Source organism: Pistacia vera, unplaced genomic scaffold (genome assembly GCF_008641045.1).
Source record: "Pistacia vera cultivar Batoury unplaced genomic scaffold, PisVer_v2 Contig193, whole genome shotgun sequence".
NCBI classification, from domain to species: Eukaryota; Viridiplantae; Streptophyta; class Magnoliopsida; order Sapindales; family Anacardiaceae; genus Pistacia; species Pistacia vera.
In genome coordinates this window covers 758479-777649 of record NW_022195994.1, presented here as the reverse complement: position 1 = coordinate 777649, position 19171 = coordinate 758479, and the positions used below count along the sequence as shown (strand labels likewise).

Sequence of the window (19171 nt, the reverse complement as noted above, 5' to 3'; positions counted from 1 at the left end):
CCTAACACAATTCTATTTAGGGTTATCAATACGGTAATTATTGGTTGCATCGAGAAGTACACTATGGCTATAGTGATCAACAAAGGATTCATCACTCTTGGGTACATGAGAAATTATCTCGTTGAGTTATTTAGTTAGTAATTAAGACCGCAAAATCTATTGCTACAATGGATTTGAGTTGGTGCTCAAATCCAATTTTATATGGTTGTTGATTCAATAATTGAATACAAATGTATCAAGGCCAATTGATTGACGTTGACACTAATTCTGTACTTCAAACCTTAATGAGATAAATGATAATGAAGGAATTTGAATTACACAATAACCATATCATTGACAAGTAGCATGCTTCGTTGAGTCTCTATTTACTAAGTGGTCATGATGTTTTGCTAGAAGCCAATCTCGGTCCGTGAATAGTGAGAAGATTGATTGGTAGCCAATCACGATACTATTTCACTACCAACATGAGAAAAGCCATTTCACTACCAACACGAGAAAAGCATATGAGTCACACACATAAGAAAGTTGAAATCCCCAAGTATAAAGCTTTAGAGCTTTAGGGGCTTATGAAGTGGATTGTCATGATTCAGGATTACGTCGTTGCATAATTATGGGATTCAATAATGACAATCTCAATTTGTTTAATAACTGACTCAAGATTGGCAATTTAAGAGTTTTGGTGAAAAAGAGCATTTTAGGTATTTTGACATTTAGGGTATTTTGGAAATTTTATTGTGTAATTAAGTGAATAAAAATTTACTTAATTCTGGAGTTATTGCTCATGCCTATTTTATTTTATTTATAAAATAGAATAAGTAAAATTACAAATTTTGATTTAAAATAAAATACCCATTTAATGTTATTCCACCATAGAATAACATTGTACGCAATTCCTACTTGGAATAGGGTTGGGCCTTATTCCTAAATGAAATGGATTTAAGTGTGTGTCCAAACACATGACACTAAACCCTAGGCCTATATAAAGAGAAAGGTTCGTTGATTTTATCAATATAATGAGAGAACAAAAATGTAAACCCTAGTTGTCCCTTTTTCTCTCTATCACCGTAAATAGCTTATATTGATCTAGCAATATGTCATTCTTGATTCTTCGGGTTTGCTTTTGTGTGGACTAAGTAAGTGCGTGTATATACTTGATTCGGCTTGCGAAGAAATCATTTCTTCGAAGGGAAGGAGCTATCCATAGACGTATAATCTATTTCCTTGTATGGGTTTTAATTAAAATACACATTTCATTGCTCTTGATTTTGGATTAGGCTTGATTTGGGTTTAATTTGTTTTATATTATTTCGTTGCGTTTTTCCCAAATCTCCAACAGGATAATGGGAAGGAAAGGAAAGGAAAAAGGCGGGTTAAAAAGACAAACGAAAATTGCAGAAGGTGAAACGGTGGAAGATGGTGGTGGAGGGGTGGCGGGAATGTGGAGAAATAGTGGAAAAGAGGGAGAATATGTGGAGGAAGATGGAGGTGGAGATGGGTTGGCTGGATGAATATGAATGTTGAATGCGGTTGGTTTGCCAACCTATAGAGAAGTGAGAGGATTTTCTCTCACTCATCAAGTCTATATGTTTTAGTGCGCCCGAATTATTGTATTTTCACTAAATGTGAATTGGATGAACATTAAATTTGTTTACTGGTGGCATTCAAGGCCATTTATTAACAAATAAAGGAGTAATTTCAATTATTATTATTTTGTTTTTTTAATAGGAAATTTTGCAAGTTAGCCACATTTGGGTGGTGTTAAAGGCAAAATAACCAAGTTTTAAATTCCTCTATTATTAATCATGGAACTTTGATAACGACTAATTTACTCCTATAATATATAATGCTCTAATTTATTCCTATACTATATTATGCAACAAGAATTTCTATAATAATTTTATATCTTGATTGTATTTATTGTTTTTAATTTTCAATAGTTAATTAATTTTAAAGAAAATAGAACGAGAATTTAAAAAAAAAAAAAAAAAACACCTACAATAATATATACCCCATCACAATACAGGTGCTGCTTGCCTTCCACCTTCAATGTGAGATAAGAGGTTAAACTTAAGGGGACATTTGGTTGACGGTAATGTCAAATTATTGGGGTAATGTTAACTTATATTACTTGATTACCACGTTTCGTTGTCAAGTAATATAAGATTTCGATAATCTTTAAATACCAATAGTAGTTACTATTGGTAATATTGGAAGTAATCTGATTACAGATTATCATGATTATCTTTTTTTGTTATAATTTTATCCCTTATTAATGAAAATTTTGGACAATAATACCCTCATTTTAAAATAAATTTACATTAATATCTTATTTCAATTTTACCCTTGTTTAACTAAAATTTTGGACAATAATGTCCTTACATTAAAAATAATTTACAGACCCGAAAACTCGCCGGAATCCCTAAAAAAGAACGAGTTTGGTGGGAGGCTCCGGGAGGCTTCGATATATTGATGGCCGAAAACGGCCATATCAAGCCAGATCTGGCCGAGAATAGATCTGGCTGTTAACGGCCAGGTCCGTGGCAGTTAACGACCAGATCTCGCCCAGATCTGGTTGGAAATGACTAGAATAGATCTAGCCATTTCCGGCCAGATCTAACCTGATATGGCCATTTTTGGCCATTAATATGGCTGAAAACGGCCATATCGAAGCCTTTTGGTCACAGTGAGTTACTGATGGGGAGTTTCGGAGACTTCTGGCGGTGGTTTGCGGTGGCGGTAGGCGGTGGCAGGAGGTGGGGGTGATTTCGTAATAAATTAAAGTTTTATATAAACATGGGTGTTTTAACTAAATCTGAAATATTGGGGGTTAAAAAAATTATTCAAAAATTAATAATAAAACTGATATTATATTAATATTTGTAAAGGAGGCAATTTAGTAATTTAAATAACATACCCACCAATTTATTCTCCATAACCAACCATATTAATATAACATACCCACCAACTAGCCAAACATATTTTCTTAAAGATTTCCAGTAATCTTTCAAGGTAATTTATCTTTCCAGTAATCCAACATTCACAGTAATCTAACATTCCCGAACCAAACGCCCCCTAACGGTTTAATTAATTACTGAATTATTTGACATCCCTTGAATTTTAGTATTCCTTTAAACCCCTAAAATTTATAAATTATCGCCAATTTCCCCTATAATTACTATTGATTTCTCTTATTATACTACTTAATTACATAATAGAAGCGAGTGATTAGCAATACTTAATTAAAAGAGCGTGGGGCATTTTTCATCCAAAAACAAACTTGATGTACTCTTCTTGCTAATTCACATCATTTAAATTTTCGGAAATGATATCTTAATCGATTTTTAATAAATTTTTTCATTATATTTTCTATTTAATTTAACCTTAATCGACCTTGTATTATAATTATGAATATAAGGGTAGCAATTATTTTTCAAATTATTATAACTACTATTCTCAGAAAATAGGCGTGGAATAAATTTTTTGGGTACAAATAGTGGTTTCATCACAAGAAAAAACCTAGAGAGAAACAAGTATAATTCTCAAACTATAAGGGGCATATTTAAATATAGAAAATTTTAGGGGAAGGCAGAAACCGTATAACCCAACCAAAACCCTACCAAAACCCTTGAGGGCTCTTGTTTGTATTATTTGCAGAAGAAGATCAATAAACCCAAGCCTTCTTTTCATCTTCATTCTTCTTCTTCAACTTCGACTTCGACTTCGACTTCGACTTCGTCTTCGTCTTCGTCTTCTCTGCAAGCAAAACAATGCCGTTGGGTGAGAGAGGAGGATGGGACAAGAGCGAATCCAGATATTGTGGAGTGGAGACTGACTTCGACAATGACATGCCGCATCTTTTGTCCTACAATCTCTCCACTGGTGGCTTCGATTTCGTCGTTGCTACTCTGGTTAGTGTTTTTCTTTTCGATTCTTTGGTTTTGGTTTTGATTATTCTTTTTAACTCCCACCTGTTTCAAATCTTACAGATGGACCCTGCTTATAGGCCAAGCTTGGTAGAAAGAGACGCTAGTGGTGGATCAAATGTTCTGCCATTTGCTGCTTCTGACTTGGTTTTGAGCCCCTCCCAATGGAGTAGTCATGTTGTGGGTATGACCTTTTCAATTCACAGTTAGTAATCATTTCATTTTATATTTTTAATTTTCTTTGATTTTTAATTTTATTATTTTTAGCATACTCCTTGCATAAGGAGTTCGGATTATAAAAAAAATTAGGATGTTGGGAGAAGAATTAGATATATTCATTTGATTTTGTAGTCTTGGTTGAATTATCTGTCTTGTATGCTATCCTTTTTGGGCCTGTAATAGATTCTACTTAGAGGTGAATTATTTTATCTGGATAGTATGAGAGATAGTTCATGTTGTCGGTATGAAATTTTCAATTTACTGTTGCTAATCATTTCATTTTATATATGTGTTTCAGTTTCTTGTTTATCTTGATGCTGGAGCATGTGATAGTTTCTATTCAGGAGTATTAATTTATGCGGATAGTTATTCTCTCGGGCAGATGACATTTTTAATTTGCTTTGAAAAGTTTTTGATTTTTAGCATACATCTTGGATAAGGAGTTCGGATTTTAAAAGAAAATTAGGATGTTGGAAGAAGAAATTGATATATTCATTTGATTTTGTAGTCTTGTTTGAAAGATTTTGTCTTCAGCAAAGTCTTTCCCTTAGGAGTTTGGTTTTTAGAAAATCCGGTTGAGAGACTTGTTTGGGCCTGTACAAATTCAACTTCATAGTATGATTTATGCTTAAAGTTCTTCTCTGGTGCGGATGTTCTGTGAAAATTTTGGTTTGGTAAAAAGTGATAAAAGGTTCTGTTTGCATTACATTCTTGTGGAACTCCCCCGGTATATTCTTGAATCTATTCAGGAAAAATTAGTTCGTGGATTGACTTGGATTCAGAAGATGAGACCATTCGGATGGATTCTGAAATTACTTTGAAGCAAGAAATAGCATGGGCTATGCATTTGTCCTTACAGGTTTGTCTTGAAATGATTTTCCTGCAATGTTTATATTAGTTCAAACAAAAAGTTAAGCATTGATGTAAATTTCTTTTTGTTTTGCTTGTGATGTTAGCTTCTTCATATGATGCACGACAAAATCCAAATTATTTTCCCAAGAAGAAATTGTGAGGATAACTAAATGAAGTAGCATATACTGCTTTGCTTTTAATAATTTTGTTTTTAGTTATCTGAATTTTTAGAGCTTCTTCCATAAATAATCATGTTCTTCTACATGATAGAGAACAAGATGTGATGACTATTCTCTTGATTTCTTATCTTAGCATTTGATTTCAAGGTCAAAATTCTATAGCTTCAAAGCTTAACTACCTTTGCAGTAGTTTTATTGACACCTATAACCAATTTCTCTTTTTCCACTTCTATTAATCATGTAGGAATCCAGAGGCATGAAACTTTTTCTTGCTTTCGTGAATAACCTGTCACTGCAATTGTTTTGTTTCCTTTTTGAAAGATTGTATTTGTACAGTTATGAATGAGCTATCGTTAAGAGAACTCCTGAGAATTAAAGTTAGATAGGTGAGGCTAACACTCTTCATTATTATGTTTTCTGTAGAAAGTCTTTTTGTGTTGCTGGTAACAAGTGAATTCTGTCCGATTTCTCTTTTTCATCTAAAACATAGTGTAAACGAAACATTGTTACCTCCTTCTTATTATTGATGCTTCTGTCTCCACACAATCTAATATTAAAGGTTATAGAAGTTATAAGTAAGGTGATTCCTTTGACTCTATATATAAGCAATAGCTGTTTCATCATTATTAGTTTTCTTGTTTTTGAAGTTGGAAATTATATTATAATTCTTGATGCTATGAAAATAGTCCTTGCAAAGGAAGCCCTTATTCCTATGTTTAAGAGGTTGTGATTTTGAATTCACAATTTATCTGCTGCAGGCATGCCTTCTTCCATCGCCTAAGGGAACATCCTGTGCTAATTATGCTAGGTGTGTGAATCAGATCTTGCAAGGCCTAAACAATATGCAGGTGCTTACAGTTTTTCTTTTTAATTTTAATTGTAAGTGCTCGATTTTTGTTTTTCTTCTCATAATTGTCTTTGTTGTGATATCAAAGTTGTGGCTTAGGATTCCGCTGGTAAAGACTGATGATGATTCTATGGACTCTAATCAATTGGTGAGTTTAATCACTTCACCTGATGCTCAGATATTGCCCTTGAAGAATGTCTCATACATATGTTTATAAGCTGTATTTTTTTCTGCATAATATTTATCGGGTTTATTTCATATGAATGTCATTATATTTGTGTGATGAAACAGCTTCTTGGATTCTTGTGTTCCCCCCTCGAAGTCATCATGAATACCATATTGGATTGCAATTGACATATTTTGTATCGACCTTTATATTTTGCATTCTGATCTTTTATGGTCCATAATCCCTCTTCAGAATGTTATGATCAGTTGACTTACCATGTGTTTTTATTTTTTATTTTTTAATGTTGTAATTTGCTCTGATTAGTATTTGAGAAAAGAACCCAGTGTTAAATAGGCCTGCTTTATTCCTTTTTTTTTTTTTTTCCTGTTCTTGCCCTATAGATCGACTCCTGGGAACTCTGGAATTCATTTCGTCTTCTTTGTGAACATCATGGTCAGCTCTCAATTGCCCTTAATGTTCTGTAAGTTGAATAAACAATGCTTTGTAGATTTTAAACCTTTGATTTGAGCAGAACTAATGGGTATACTTACTATTGTTAATGGTTTGTTTTCTAGGAGCTCACTACCTTCAGCAAACTCCCTTGGACGATGGTTTGGAGAGCCTGTTAGAGCAGCCATAATAAATACTGATGTAAAATTTACCTTGAATATTTCATTATTTTATCCTTGAAATTTTGATTTAATTGTTTGTTGCTTCTGTGATTGCCACCAGATTTAATTGTTGATTTGTGAATCTTGGTTGTTTAAAGAAGTTATTGTTGATTTTTGCAGTCTTTCCTAACGAATGCACGGGGTCATCCATGCCTTTCGAGGCGCCACCAGAAGCTCATTACTGGATTTTTTAACCATTCTATACAGGTTATCAAACAATTGCTTATTTTCTTGTGTCTTTTGTTCATTTAAAGATGATGTTTTTCATTCTTGATAATGATGGTCTTGGCTGATCATACATTCCTTATGATATTTTTTAAATCATTCTTTCTGCTAATTTCCTGGTTTCGAGTCATTAATTATTGTCCTGGGGAATACTTGTTCAGATAGTTATTTCAGGACAATCTGTACATAGTCTTCCTGGGGGGAGCTTGGATTCAGCTGCAAATCATACTGTTAATAATGTTGACAGTAAGTTCCTAAGTTGTTATCTTCACTCCACTAATATGTTGCTATGAATACCGTTAATGCTTAAACAGTTGTATGTTAGTAATGCAATTTTAGTCTACAAATGGGAGGAGCTTGGCTGTATTATATTAACCTCTGTTTCTAATTTGAGTTCACATGTTCGTTAGCTTTATGTTTTACACATGGATCCCACATATGTATGTTGTGTAAAATATGCATTATTCACTTTTTCTATACTTAATTGTTCTGAGAACATATGTTTTTTATTCTTCTTGTTTTCTAAAGTTAGTTTAAATTGCTCTTGTCTATAAGTTAAGCAGTATTCTTGGTCTTTCAGATGCACAGAGACATCCCCTAAGGCCATATTTGGACTATGTTGCTTATATGTACCAGAGGATGGATCCCCTTCCTGAGCAAGAACGTTTTGAGGTGCAGTGCACTTTTTGTGAGCTAGCTTTGTAATTTTCTTCTTCTGACCCTTGTATATTCTCATGGCAGCTTGGTTACAGGGATTTTTTACAGTCTCCACTGCAAGTAAGTTTTCCTTACCTTCCTCTGTCTTTTGATGTTTTTTATCCACTAGTTTCTTGGTATTCACAACTTTTTCCTCTGTGGAAGCATATAATTCAAAAATTCCATTTTATTTGATACTTGTAATTACTAGCTGTGTTTGTCTGTTCTTTAAATGCAGCCTCTTATGGACAATCTAGAAGCTCAAACATATGAGACATTTGAGAAAGATGCAGTGAAATACATTCAGGTACATAGTCCATATGTGGCACTGTAATTTACTGGTGGTTGGAAGTCCCATTCTTCTAAAGACAACTGGTACATTTATTTTCAATTTCTCTATTTTCCCTGTCGTTCTGACTTCTGATTAGTAATGATGTATTTGAATTTTGCTAGTACCAAAGGGCAATCAGTAAAGCCTTACAGGACAGGATTCCTGACGAAGAAGTGACTTCATTAACCACTGTAAGCTACCCATTTGTCGGTGATCTGAATTTTGAGTTCATAGTCTAATTTATTGCACCACCTTAAATGTGGCAGTTCATGATATCAGTGTGCTTTTAAATGTGGCAGGTACTGATGGTTGTAGGAGCAGGACGTGGACCTCTTGTTAGGGCAGCATTGCAGGTTTGTTTCTCTGGCATAGATAATGGAATGTAGACTAAGTTATGTTATTGGAGATTGCCTGCTGAGTGTTGTTTTCTTCTTCAATTCATTTATAGGCAGCTGAAGAAACGGGAAGGAAACTGAAGGTTTATGCTGTGGAGAAAAATCCAAATGCAGTTGTTACCCTTCATGTGAGTGGCAGATTTCATATTGGTGCATGAAAGTCTAATCATGTTTCCATCATTTTATTGCTTAATTAAGCTTAAATTGCTAATATATACAATATCAAATTGCTATTCTTTATTAGTCACTTTAGGAAATATTTTATTTTCCAAAATTGGATGTGAAGTTTTATTTTTATTTTACTTAGATGGATTTAATTATTCTATTTAGTCTTTTGATTTTTTCTTGCTTGAGTAGGAATAGTAAGGTTTAGGACTTGGTTGTTTTGTAGAGATTAGACTTGGTTTGAATTTTGGTTTCTCCTCCTTATATCTCTATTTCCCCCCTATTATCTTATTCTTCTCATTGTCTCTCTTTTCTTTCCTCAGTTATATTCTTTGTTCTACAATTCTTTCATCACAAGACTGTGTTTGTTTATAAGGAAATAAATGTGTCTGTCTGACTTGGTTAGGAAATAAAGTGGTTCATTTTAATAAGGGCAACAAATCTTAGAGTGATTCTTACTCATTGTAGATTTCATAAATAAATAAATTATGATAGTTATAGTATTTCATTTGTTCAGTTTGCTCATTTTATCTTATACATTTGAAGGTCTCAATCAGTAATTTTGCCTTAACTAGTTGCAAGATATTTGTTTAGAATAACTAAATCACACGTCTCTCTCTCCTGCTTGTGGGCTTGACGAGTTACTGTGAAAAAGAAATGTTTTATGCTTTTACTTCTTTTGGAAAGCCAAAAATGTACTTTCATGTTCTTCTTCCAATTTCTTTAGTGATGAAGTTACTTGGTATTTGAGGGTGACAAAGCCTTTTCTGGAACAGAGTTTGGTTAGAATTGAGGGGTGGGAGAATGAGGTGAATATAGTTTCTTGTGACATGCGTTTTTGGGATGCTCCAGAGAAAGCTGATATCTTGGTAAATGAATGTGGTCTTGGTAAATTGAAGTTTTCTTATATTTCTCTTGGTACTGTTTGCGTATTTATCTTTGCTATATTTTCTTTTAGGTTAGTGAGTTGCTTGGTTCTTTTGGTGACAATGAGCTGTCTCCTGAGTGCCTAGATGGAGCGCAAAGGTTTTTAAAAGAAGATGGAATATCTATACCATCATCGTATGTGTATTCTTCTATAGCATGTGATTTTTTTTTTTTTTTTTTTTTTTTCAATGTGTATTTGATAATTAGCTGGTGAGATTCTCTTAGGGACAAGAGGGCTCCAAGGTGCTACTAAAAATAGGTTATATCAATTCGAAACTATTGTGCACTTAGTGGCTACAAGGTTGGAAATATTCTTAAAACATTAATTTAGAAGCTTTGTCCATATTTTCACTTACCACAATATGATAGGAAATCAATACATGGAATATGTCGGGCGGTGATTCACGAATAACTAGAAGATATGCTAGTGGACCTAGATTCTTTTTAGAGAAAATATTTACTGATCTGTACCATTCATTTTACTTATGAACTAGTAAGACTTACTTTGCATCCAAGTATTTGTTTACTTTTTAATATGTAATTTTTTTTCCTTCCTTGCTTTTCTATTTTCTCTTATTTTGTGAGTTTGTTTGAGTGTTTCAGGCTTACTCAAGGTCAATTTTTTAGAGTTTACAATTTTTTTGAGTTGAGTTTTAAGGTAGCACAATTTCTCTAGGGTTGTGATGGTGCTATCAAAACATTATCTAATAGGTTAATATTTTGGGTAGTTAGTCAGAGTTTAATTTGTGATATCGGTTGTAGTATTTTGTGCTTATAAATTTTGATTTATATTCTGTGGCATATTTGTCAAAAAGTTGCACCTTGACATTATATTACTTTGTGAGTGATCATGCAAATATCTTGCGAAGTGCATTCATCTTAGGCCCATAATAACATTTGTATTTATAATCAGAATTCAGATTTCCAATTGTTTTCTGATCTCTGTAGCATTTTTTATTGGTATGATTCTTTAGGTACACAAGTTTCATCCAACCAGTGACAGCTTCAAAGTTACACAATGATGTAATTCCTTGTCTTTGTGCTTGAGAATATAACTTTTCTTCAAGCAATTTATGTGTTAGCTAAAGTTACTGTGGTGTTGCAGGTTAAGTCCCATAAAGATCTTGTGCATTTTGAAACTGCTTATGTTGTCAAAGTGCACAGTGTAGCAAGGCTTGCTCCTTCCCAGCCAGTGAGTTTCTTTTTGGCAAGCTTGATACCTGTAACTTGTGAACAATATTTGGTCTATGGCTTATTAAAATGATATAACGTAATTGATTTTGTTGGTGTTTGAATCTCTCTTCTGACCTATTCTTAGAAGCCAACTGTCAAGAACTTGAATTCAACATGTTTTAGATGCTATACGTGATATGTTTTCCTACAGGTCTTTACGTTTACTCATCCGAATTTCTCAACTGAGAAAAGCAATCAACGATACAAAAAGCTGAGGTTTGAACTACCTAGTGACACTGGGTCAGCCATTGTACACGGTATGTAATAAGCCATCAACGATAATAATCAGTTGTCATTCCAAATTTGAATTTGAGAGAACATGAATTAGATAACTAGGCTGAAGCCTTTGAGTAAGAACAGGGTCAGTTAAGATTTACAAAGCTAAGCTCAATTTTACCCTCTACTTATAACCACCTCATTTTATTGGTTATTTTCTTTTTCTAAAAACAAGCCTGAAGTATAAATACGTCTACAAAGGTAAATTCATTTTATGTTGGAAATTTTGAGCTTGATATCTATCATATGCCTGATTAATAGGGTTTGCTGGCTATTTTGATGCGACTCTCTACAAAGATGTACATCTCGGTATTGAACCGTCAACGGCCACACCGAACATGTTCAGTTGGTAATTTGTTTAGTATCTTTTGGGTTTGTGCTGCATAACATTTTATAGAGACAATATGGTAGCTTATTTTTCTAGATTATGTGCTAGTGCGAAGTTGGCAATTAATTACTTATATAAAGTGTCATGGAATGAAAGATGAAGATCTCTTTTCTTATTCAGGTTTGCCATATATTTTCCACTAAGGACACCAGTATGCATCCAACCTGGTTCTCCTCTTGAAGTGCATTTTTGGCGTTGTTGTGGTTCGACTAAGGTAATTTTGCAATAATAACTTTCTTTTTGGTGTTTATTGGTTCCATGACTTTAGTTTTTTTTTTTTTTTCTTTTCTTTTAGTTGATTTTTTTTATATCATAATATATTGCATCGTGGAAACAAAGAAAAAGGCATAGAAAGGAGAATCTGTAGTCTTTTAATTTTCAAATTATGAAACCTGCATTCATTTCTTAAAATATGCAGCTTCAAATTCTCCTGGCCTGCTGTNCCTAATAAGAACAAACAACTCACAATTTATAATACAAACATATCCTTCAAACTTATGAATTCAGACACATTCAGCTAACAAACACATTCAACTTTCAGATAGAAAAATAAACACCACCTAAGTCTAAAAAAAATAAATAAATAAATAAAAAAATTGATGCGGCTTCATTAATAATAAGACTTTATTATTTGACACTTCGTAATTTGATAGATTGTGTTGAAGTTGGAAGCTAGAAGTTGGACTTGTTTACTTGATTGATATTCTTGTAATTTGAACTATATTTGTGATGATGTTTCTCCAGGCTTGTTATGTGATGTTAGTTCAATGATTTAAATTTTATAATATGAGAAACTTATGATATTCATTATTAGTTTCATTCCAATAATTATTGAGTTAGCTTAATTTTGGTTAAACCTTATTTTATTATGAATTTGGTGGAGCATATTTTTGTAAAATGGCTTGGATGCATGGACATACCTAGGGGTGTAAGCTGAGACAAGCCGCTCACGACTGGCTTAGGCTCGGCTCGATAAAAGCTCAAGCTTGAGTGGCTTGATACAATATCGAGTCGAGTTCTAACATGCCAATACTCGGATCAACCAGCTCGCAAGCTCCAGGGTATAAATGATAGTATTGCAACTAATAGGGGGTGTATATAATTTACGAGTGTCTTCGAATCCTAAAAATTGTAAAAATGACAAACACACCCCAATATACCCAAGTAATCATAATCTGAAAAATCGAATTAGAAACCCAAACTTCTTCTCTTGCGGCATCAACTCACTTCTCCTTCTTTCTTTTTCTCCTCCTCCTCTGTAATCTTCAATCTTTATAAAACTCAAACCACACTTGGTTCTTTCTCAAACCACAACATTTGAAAAGTTATTGAAAACCTCTTAAGTGAATCCCAGAAAAGCTCTCATTTTCTTGATATCAACAGGGCTTGTTTTACTTGTTGCGATGGTGAAGGAGATCAGATGCTTGAATTCTTGGATTGAAGTGGCACCTGCCCTTTTCATTTCCCCAACTAGAACTTCAAATTCTTCGAGTTTGGAGACAATTACGGAAAAGGAAGTGAGGAATATGATGATTGATGAGATTTATAAAACAAGGATTTTTGCTTATGTATTGATCTGTTGGTTGGTTGAGGACTTGATGCTTCCAAGTTAATGAAAGTATCCTGTAAATTGTATGTAATAAACCTTAATTTTTGTAGTTGAAATCTAACTTTTTATTATAATGTTCAAGTTTATTTGTTTCTTTATTTCAATGTGTCGAGCGGTGGAGTAAGAAGAGTCTGCGAGAGCGAGTCGAGCGAAAACTGCTCAAGCTCACCTTTTCTATGCCGAGCTCGAGCTCAAACTCAATGTTTCAATCTCGCCAAGCTCAGGCTCGAGTTTGAGCTCAAAATTGTAGAAGCCAAGTCGAGCTCCAATAACCCAAAGCTCGTCTTGGCTTGGCTTGTTTACATCGCTAGACATTCCTATGTAGTAATTAGTGGGGGTTGGAGACCCCACTCAAAAATAAATTAAATTTTTTTTCTTATACTTGTTTTTTTTTTTTTTCTATTGTTATAATTTATTTTGCAAATTGCCTGCACTCATATAAACATCTTACCTATTTTTTTTCTTTTTTTTATTAATCAAATAAATTTTTGTTTGAAGATAAGTTTATTATTAATATCGTTGTAACTTAGTAGGATTTAGTGAGAGAAAATTATCTACCTTCTCTCTAGGATTAACTAACCCCTAACCCATCTCAAACACCATCTTTTCCACCAATTCGCCACCATTAACACAATCCACCTCCACCTTCACCATTCTCCACAACCTTTTCCTACCACCATTAACTCCCACTCCATCAACATCTTCTTTTTCACCTTAACCTTCATAAACAACCGTCACCACCTTATTTTCCCACCAACTACCACCACCAATCCATCCACCATCATCCCGTCACATCCCTTTTTTCCCCATCCTACTTTTGCAGACCTTTTTCATCTCCCTCCACCATTTTCTTTTTCCTCTTGGCCGAATTCATTTGTGTGGTTGCTTTTGAATTGTTGTTTATGGAGTTAAGGTAGTGGTTGGTTTTGGTGTCGACCTTTTTGGTGTTGGGTTGGCCAGAATTGGCCAAAGCTGGGTTGGTTGGAATTGGCAAGAGTTGGGCTGGCCGAAGTTGGCCAGTGTTGGGTTGGCCGTAGGTTGACCAGATATTGTATAACCATTGATGGCACTTCTCTCTCCCTCCATCCTCAATTTTTTGAATTTTCCTCCTTTTCCTCTCTTTCTTCCTTATTTGCCACATGGCACTCTCCTATTGGCTTGGGGGATTGCCCCTTTATCTTGTTGTCATAACTTTCCACATCACCTACCCCTCATTGCTCTTTGGGATTACACTTTTCTTTATCCTTATCCACCACATCACCTTATATTCCACTTGATTTCTTGCTCCATCTTATTGCCACATCACCCTTATCATTTGCCATGTGTGCCATGTCACTTGGGATCCATTGCACCGGGAGAGATAAAAAAGGAAAGAAAGAAATTTTAATGGTGACCATTGCTTCCTTTTTTCTACCCTATTCTTGTTGGTGTTTTACTCTATGAGGACTTTGGTAATTGAATCTAATCTTATTTCTTTCCCGCCCCTTCCTTCTTGCTTAAGTTGTGTCTAAGGAGTATTTCTAAGGATGAATTGGTCAAGGTTGAAGGTGCTAATAAGAAGAATTCTGTCTTGGAAAAGGTAGCCGAAAATCAAAGAGGATCAAGTGTGAATGGTAACAGCTTATTGTATGAAGAGGGGGAGTACATTTGGGTGGCTCGGGATGCTATTTATGAGGAAGTCAAAAAATTTTGGAAGAGGATTCTTCATTTGAAAAACATAAGAATGATGTAGAAAGAGATGTTGACGAAGGCATCAATCCTTTGAAGGAATTGGTGTAAAAGAGAATAAGTTGGTAATGGAATCCAAGATTGACAAGATTGAGGTTAATATGAAGACTCCCAATGGTATGGATAGTATGGCGGCTAGTTCCTTTGTTCCCTTAAAAGGAAGTAGCTCAAATGGGATGCTTGAAAGCATTGTCCTTAAGACCGTGGATGAAGAGAAGAGGAGAGAGTGGAAAGACCTTCTTTATTCCAAGAGAGCTAGTGCATCCCTAGAGTATATTAAGCCTAAGTTGAGAGTAAAGTTAGGTCTAATATTAGAGTATCTCCTCCTAGTGAAGTTTCAACTTAGGAGTAGATAAATGGAGCAATTGTTTTGTGGGCTTTTTCATTGGTAAAAAGATGTCTTACTTCTAGGTTAAAAACTTTGTGGATAAAAATTGGAAACAGTTTGGAGGTGTTGGGTTTGTTTCTTATTGGCAAGGGGAATACATTCTTAAGTTCGCATATGAGGCTACCAAAGATGAAGTGTTGGAAAGTGGTCCTTGGTTCATTGGAGGCTAGCCCTTTTTCTTGAAGAAATGGAGTCCTAACTTGAGTGCTGGCATGAATTGAGTGACTAGAGTTCCCATTTGGGCAAAATTTTATGGTATCCCTCTTGAGTTTTGGACTTCCAAAGGGTTAAGTCATATAGCTAGTGTTCCTAGAATGTCCTTTACATGGAAAACATAACTAAGCTAAGAGATAGGTTGGAATTTGTTAATGTGTTCTTAGAAATGGATTCTTCCTTGGAATTTAGGGATTCATTTGAGCTAGAATTGTTGAATGGTGAGATTGCTTATATTAAGGTGGAGCATGCTTGGAATCCTATCACTTGCTCTTTGTGCAAGACCTTTGGGCATATCCAAAGTAATTGTCTTGTGGCTCCTAAAGAAACTAGCCTTATGTTTATTAAGAAAAATCCTACCCCTCAACCCAAAGAATGGAGGCAAGTCTCTTCAAGGAAAAACCAACCTGTTACCTTAGAAGGGAAATGAGAGAGTGTTAAGGACAATGAGAAACCAAGGTGAGTGCCCCAAAGGAGAGTGTGAACCATTTTGCAGTTTTGGCCGAGACTAGAGAGGAAGACCTTGAGGTGGGAGAGGAGAATTTTAGAGAGATTGTCTTAGGAGAGAAACCAATTGTAGCACACCCAAATAACAATGCAAGTGGGTAGGTCGAGACTTTAGAGAATGGGGGAGATGTGATTAAGAACGAGAATCTTAGTGTTTTTATGAGTGTTATGCCTTAGATTGAACCATCACCACCTAGGAACCCTATTGCTATGGATTGTTTGGAGGCAAAGGAGATGAAATATATTTCTCCTCGTGTGGCTCCGTTAGTGAACTTGAGGAAAGTGGACGAAAAAGATGGGAAAGAGAAAGGGCTGGTTAAACTAACAAGAAGTCAAAAGAAAAGGCTTGCAAAAAAGGGAAGGATCCCACCCAACTTTATCACCAATCATGATTAAGTTTGTCGCATGGCACATTCGAGGTCTCAATACCCCGCCAAAGCAAAAAGAGGTTAGTAATTTAATTAGGAGTAATAATATTTGTTTATGTGCTATTTTAGAGACAAGGGTGAGAGAGAACAATAAAGATAGAGTAAAGAGCTTAGTTTTCAACAAGTGGTCCACGGTGGATAATTATCATGCTTGCGAAAGGGGTAGGATTTGGGTGGGATGGGATGGGATGCAAAAGGGGTGAAGGTTGATGTCCTTTCTAGTTCAACCCAAGCTATCTATTGCCTTGTTGAGTGTTGGCTACTAAGTGTAAGTTCAGGTGTTCTTTTGTTTATGGCCTTAACAACACGGGGGAAAGGAGGGATCTTTGGCAAGAGTTAAATGATCATTCTAATATGTTTGGCCGAGAACCTTGAGTCATTTTGGGGGATTTTAATCCCTTCAAAAATGTGATGGAAAAAGAGGGTGGATTCTTGTGTTGGAAGCCACATTGTGGAGAGCTTGATGAATTGTGTAGAGTGGTGGAAATGGATGACCTTAGATATATAGAGGTAATTTTTTCACTTGGAACAACAAGGGGGATGCTTCTAAGAGAATTATGTGTAAGCTTGATCGGATGTTGGGTAATGAAAAACAGGGTCTTTGTTTTCCCTTTTCTTTTGCTACTTTCCTTCTTCCGGGTATTTTCGACCATTGTCCTATGATACTAGATTATGGGTTGGTGTCTCAAGTGAGAAAACCCCTTTTAAATTTTTTTAGTTTTTGGACTGAGGATGATTCGTTTATTCCGTTGGTAGAAAAGTTTGGAGGATGAAGGTGGAAGGCAATCCTATGTTTAGATTAATAACCAAGCTAAAGGCATTGAGATATGAGCATAAGTTGCTAAATGAGAAGAAGTTTTGGAACATTTCGGAGAGAGTGAAAAAAGCTAGGATTTATCTCTGTAATACCAAAAGAAAATTAGACGATGACCCATTTAATAAGGTTTGCATCCAATTAGAGAGGGAAAGGGCTTCTAAATTATTTAAGTTAGCCAAGGCTGAGGAGTCCCTTGTAAAGCAAAAATCTAGGGTGAAATTGTTGAGAGAAGTTGATGTCAACACTTTCTACTTCTTTAAATCCATCAACAAGAGGAGAAATAGAAATAAGATTGTATCTGTAAGGTTGGATGATGACAACCACACAAATGACAAGGGAAGGATAAAAAAAGAGTTCACTTTGTTCTATAAGGAGCTCTTTAAAGAAAAGAATCATAGAAGGAGATTCGGTGGGCTAGAGGAAATAATTGATCCCATTATTTCGAGTGATGAAGCAAATAGAATGGTTGCTGAGGTTACTAGGGATGAGATTACCAAAATTATGTTTGAGATGAACAAGGATAAAGCCCCGATGGCTATGGAGCATTCTTCTTTCAAAAGGCCTGTTGTGTGGTGGGAAATGATGTGATGGAGGCTGTCCAAAACTTCTTTCAATTGAGTAAGATGCTTAAAGAGGTCAATTGCACCATTATAGCTCTTGTTCCCAAAGGTTAGAACTGTACTTTGTGTGGGGACTTTAGACCTATATGTTGCAACATCATCTACAAGTGCATTTTTAAGATTGTGGCTAATAGGATGAAAGGTATGCTACCTAAATTCATAAACCAAGCTCAAATGGATTTTATGGAAGGTAGGAAAATAGGGAACAATATCCTCCTTAGCCAAAAGCTCTATCACTACAATAGGGGTTCAGACAAGGTGAGGAGATATGCAATAAAAGTTGATCTTTTAAAGGCCTATGACTCGGTGAGATGGAACTTTATTCTTAAAACTCTCAAAACCCTTAAGTTCTCAATTGCTCTGAATGAGGAGCTTACCGGGATCTTTAGGGGGACAAAGGGCCTTAAGGAAGGAGACCCCATATCTCCTTATCTCTTTGTTATTGCCATGGAAATCCTTTCGAGATTGATGTTTAAGGTGGCAACCAAGGAGGATTTCAAGTACCATTGGCGTTGTAAGAATTTAAATCTAACCCACCATTTTTTTGCAGATAACATCATGTTTTTTTGCTATGTTGACAAGAATTCCATTATGAACATGAAGAATGCTATTGATTTATTCTCTTGTTGGCTGGTCTCAAAGCAAACATTGCCAAAAGTCATATTTTTCTATCCAAGGTGCAAGAAGAAGAAAAGCTCAAAGCTATTTTCAGGTTTGAAAAGGGCTTTCTTCCAATGAATTGTTAGAGTAGGTGCCCTAGAGCTAATCAATTATTGTAAGATTGACTTTGTAATAAATGTTTATTTATCAATAAAAGGCATATTCTTCTATATCGTGTAAATCATATTTATATGTAATGATAAATGTCCTTAGGATGGTAGAACTGTGATGAGGGTATCAAGTGTTTCAAATCTTGATAGTGAGAACCTTATGATCACATATGGTGGTCATTCTAGAAACGTCCGTAGCCCCAATATTATTCTAACCAAGGATACAGATAATACGATAAGGCTATCATAGAGTTGAAAGACCCTGTCGAAAGACAGTGACTAATCTCACTTGTCCAGGTTGTTTGCTGACAACCTAGTGCAACGCATGGGTGCTTGCCATAGGCAAGCTCACTGGACAGACCCACCAGAGGATTCCATATGGATGGTAACCCAGTGTCTATAGAATAAATCCTCTAACAGATGGTGGTGCATGTGATCCTTAGACTTGAGATCACCAGAGCGCCTTGTGCACCAATTGGAGTAGTTTGACATTAGCCCAATGTAGTTCTATTCAGAGATATCAATACGGTAATGATTGACTACATTGAGAAGTGTATCGAGACTATGGTGGATCGACAAAGGATTTATCACTCCTAGG

The 19171-nt window shown here is 35.1% G+C and overlaps 2 protein-coding genes and 1 long non-coding RNA gene across 3 annotated transcripts; all 3 read left to right on the top strand.

Annotated features, from left to right (window-relative positions):
* The first annotated feature begins 1023 nt into the window (after positions 1-1023).
* Positions 1024-1702, top strand: LOC116127691. Its single transcript, XR_004127631.1, has 2 exons — positions 1024-1223; positions 1337-1702. It is a non-coding gene; the product is annotated as an uncharacterized LOC116127691 (long non-coding RNA).
* Positions 1703-3607: 1905 nt separating this feature from the next.
* LOC116127692 (protein arginine N-methyltransferase 1.5) lies at positions 3608-11458 on the top strand. The gene is made up of 21 exons (XM_031413329.1): positions 3608-3908; positions 3987-4107; positions 4892-5001; positions 5932-6021; positions 6109-6168; positions 6588-6667; positions 6762-6837; positions 6978-7064; positions 7244-7328; positions 7663-7754; positions 7824-7859; positions 8017-8085; positions 8232-8300; positions 8409-8462; positions 8558-8632; positions 9446-9538; positions 9628-9731; positions 10571-10619; positions 10702-10788; positions 10981-11086; positions 11367-11458. The coding sequence occupies exons 1-21, from the start codon at positions 3768-3770 to the stop codon at positions 11456-11458; spliced, it is 1776 nt and encodes a 591-aa protein (XP_031269189.1). The 5' UTR covers positions 3608-3767.
* A 6519-nt stretch (positions 11459-17977) lies between these two features.
* LOC116127677 lies at positions 17978-18541 on the top strand. The gene has a single exon (XM_031413309.1). The coding sequence runs from the start codon at positions 17978-17980 to the stop codon at positions 18539-18541; it is 564 nt and encodes a 187-aa protein (XP_031269169.1).
* Positions 18542-19171: the final 630 nt, after the last annotated feature.

What these genes read in the sequence shown, in the direction of transcription:
- LOC116127692 (XM_031413329.1), top strand. Translation starts at nt 3,768, where the DNA reads ATGCCGTTGGGTGAGAGAGGAGGATGGGACAAGAGCGAATCCAGATAT. An exon ending in AAGGCCTAAACAATATGCAG is followed by an intron (nt 6,022 to 6,108) that starts GTGCTTACAGTT and finishes GTGATATCAAAG; the next exon opens with TTGTGGCTTAGGATTCCGCT. An exon ending in TCAATTGCCCTTAATGTTCT is followed by an intron (nt 6,668 to 6,761) that starts GTAAGTTGAATA and finishes TTTGTTTTCTAG; the next exon opens with GAGCTCACTACCTTCAGCAA.
- LOC116127677 (XM_031413309.1), top strand. Translation starts at nt 17,978, where the DNA reads ATGGATTTTATGGAAGGTAGGAAAATAGGGAACAATATCCTCCTTAGC.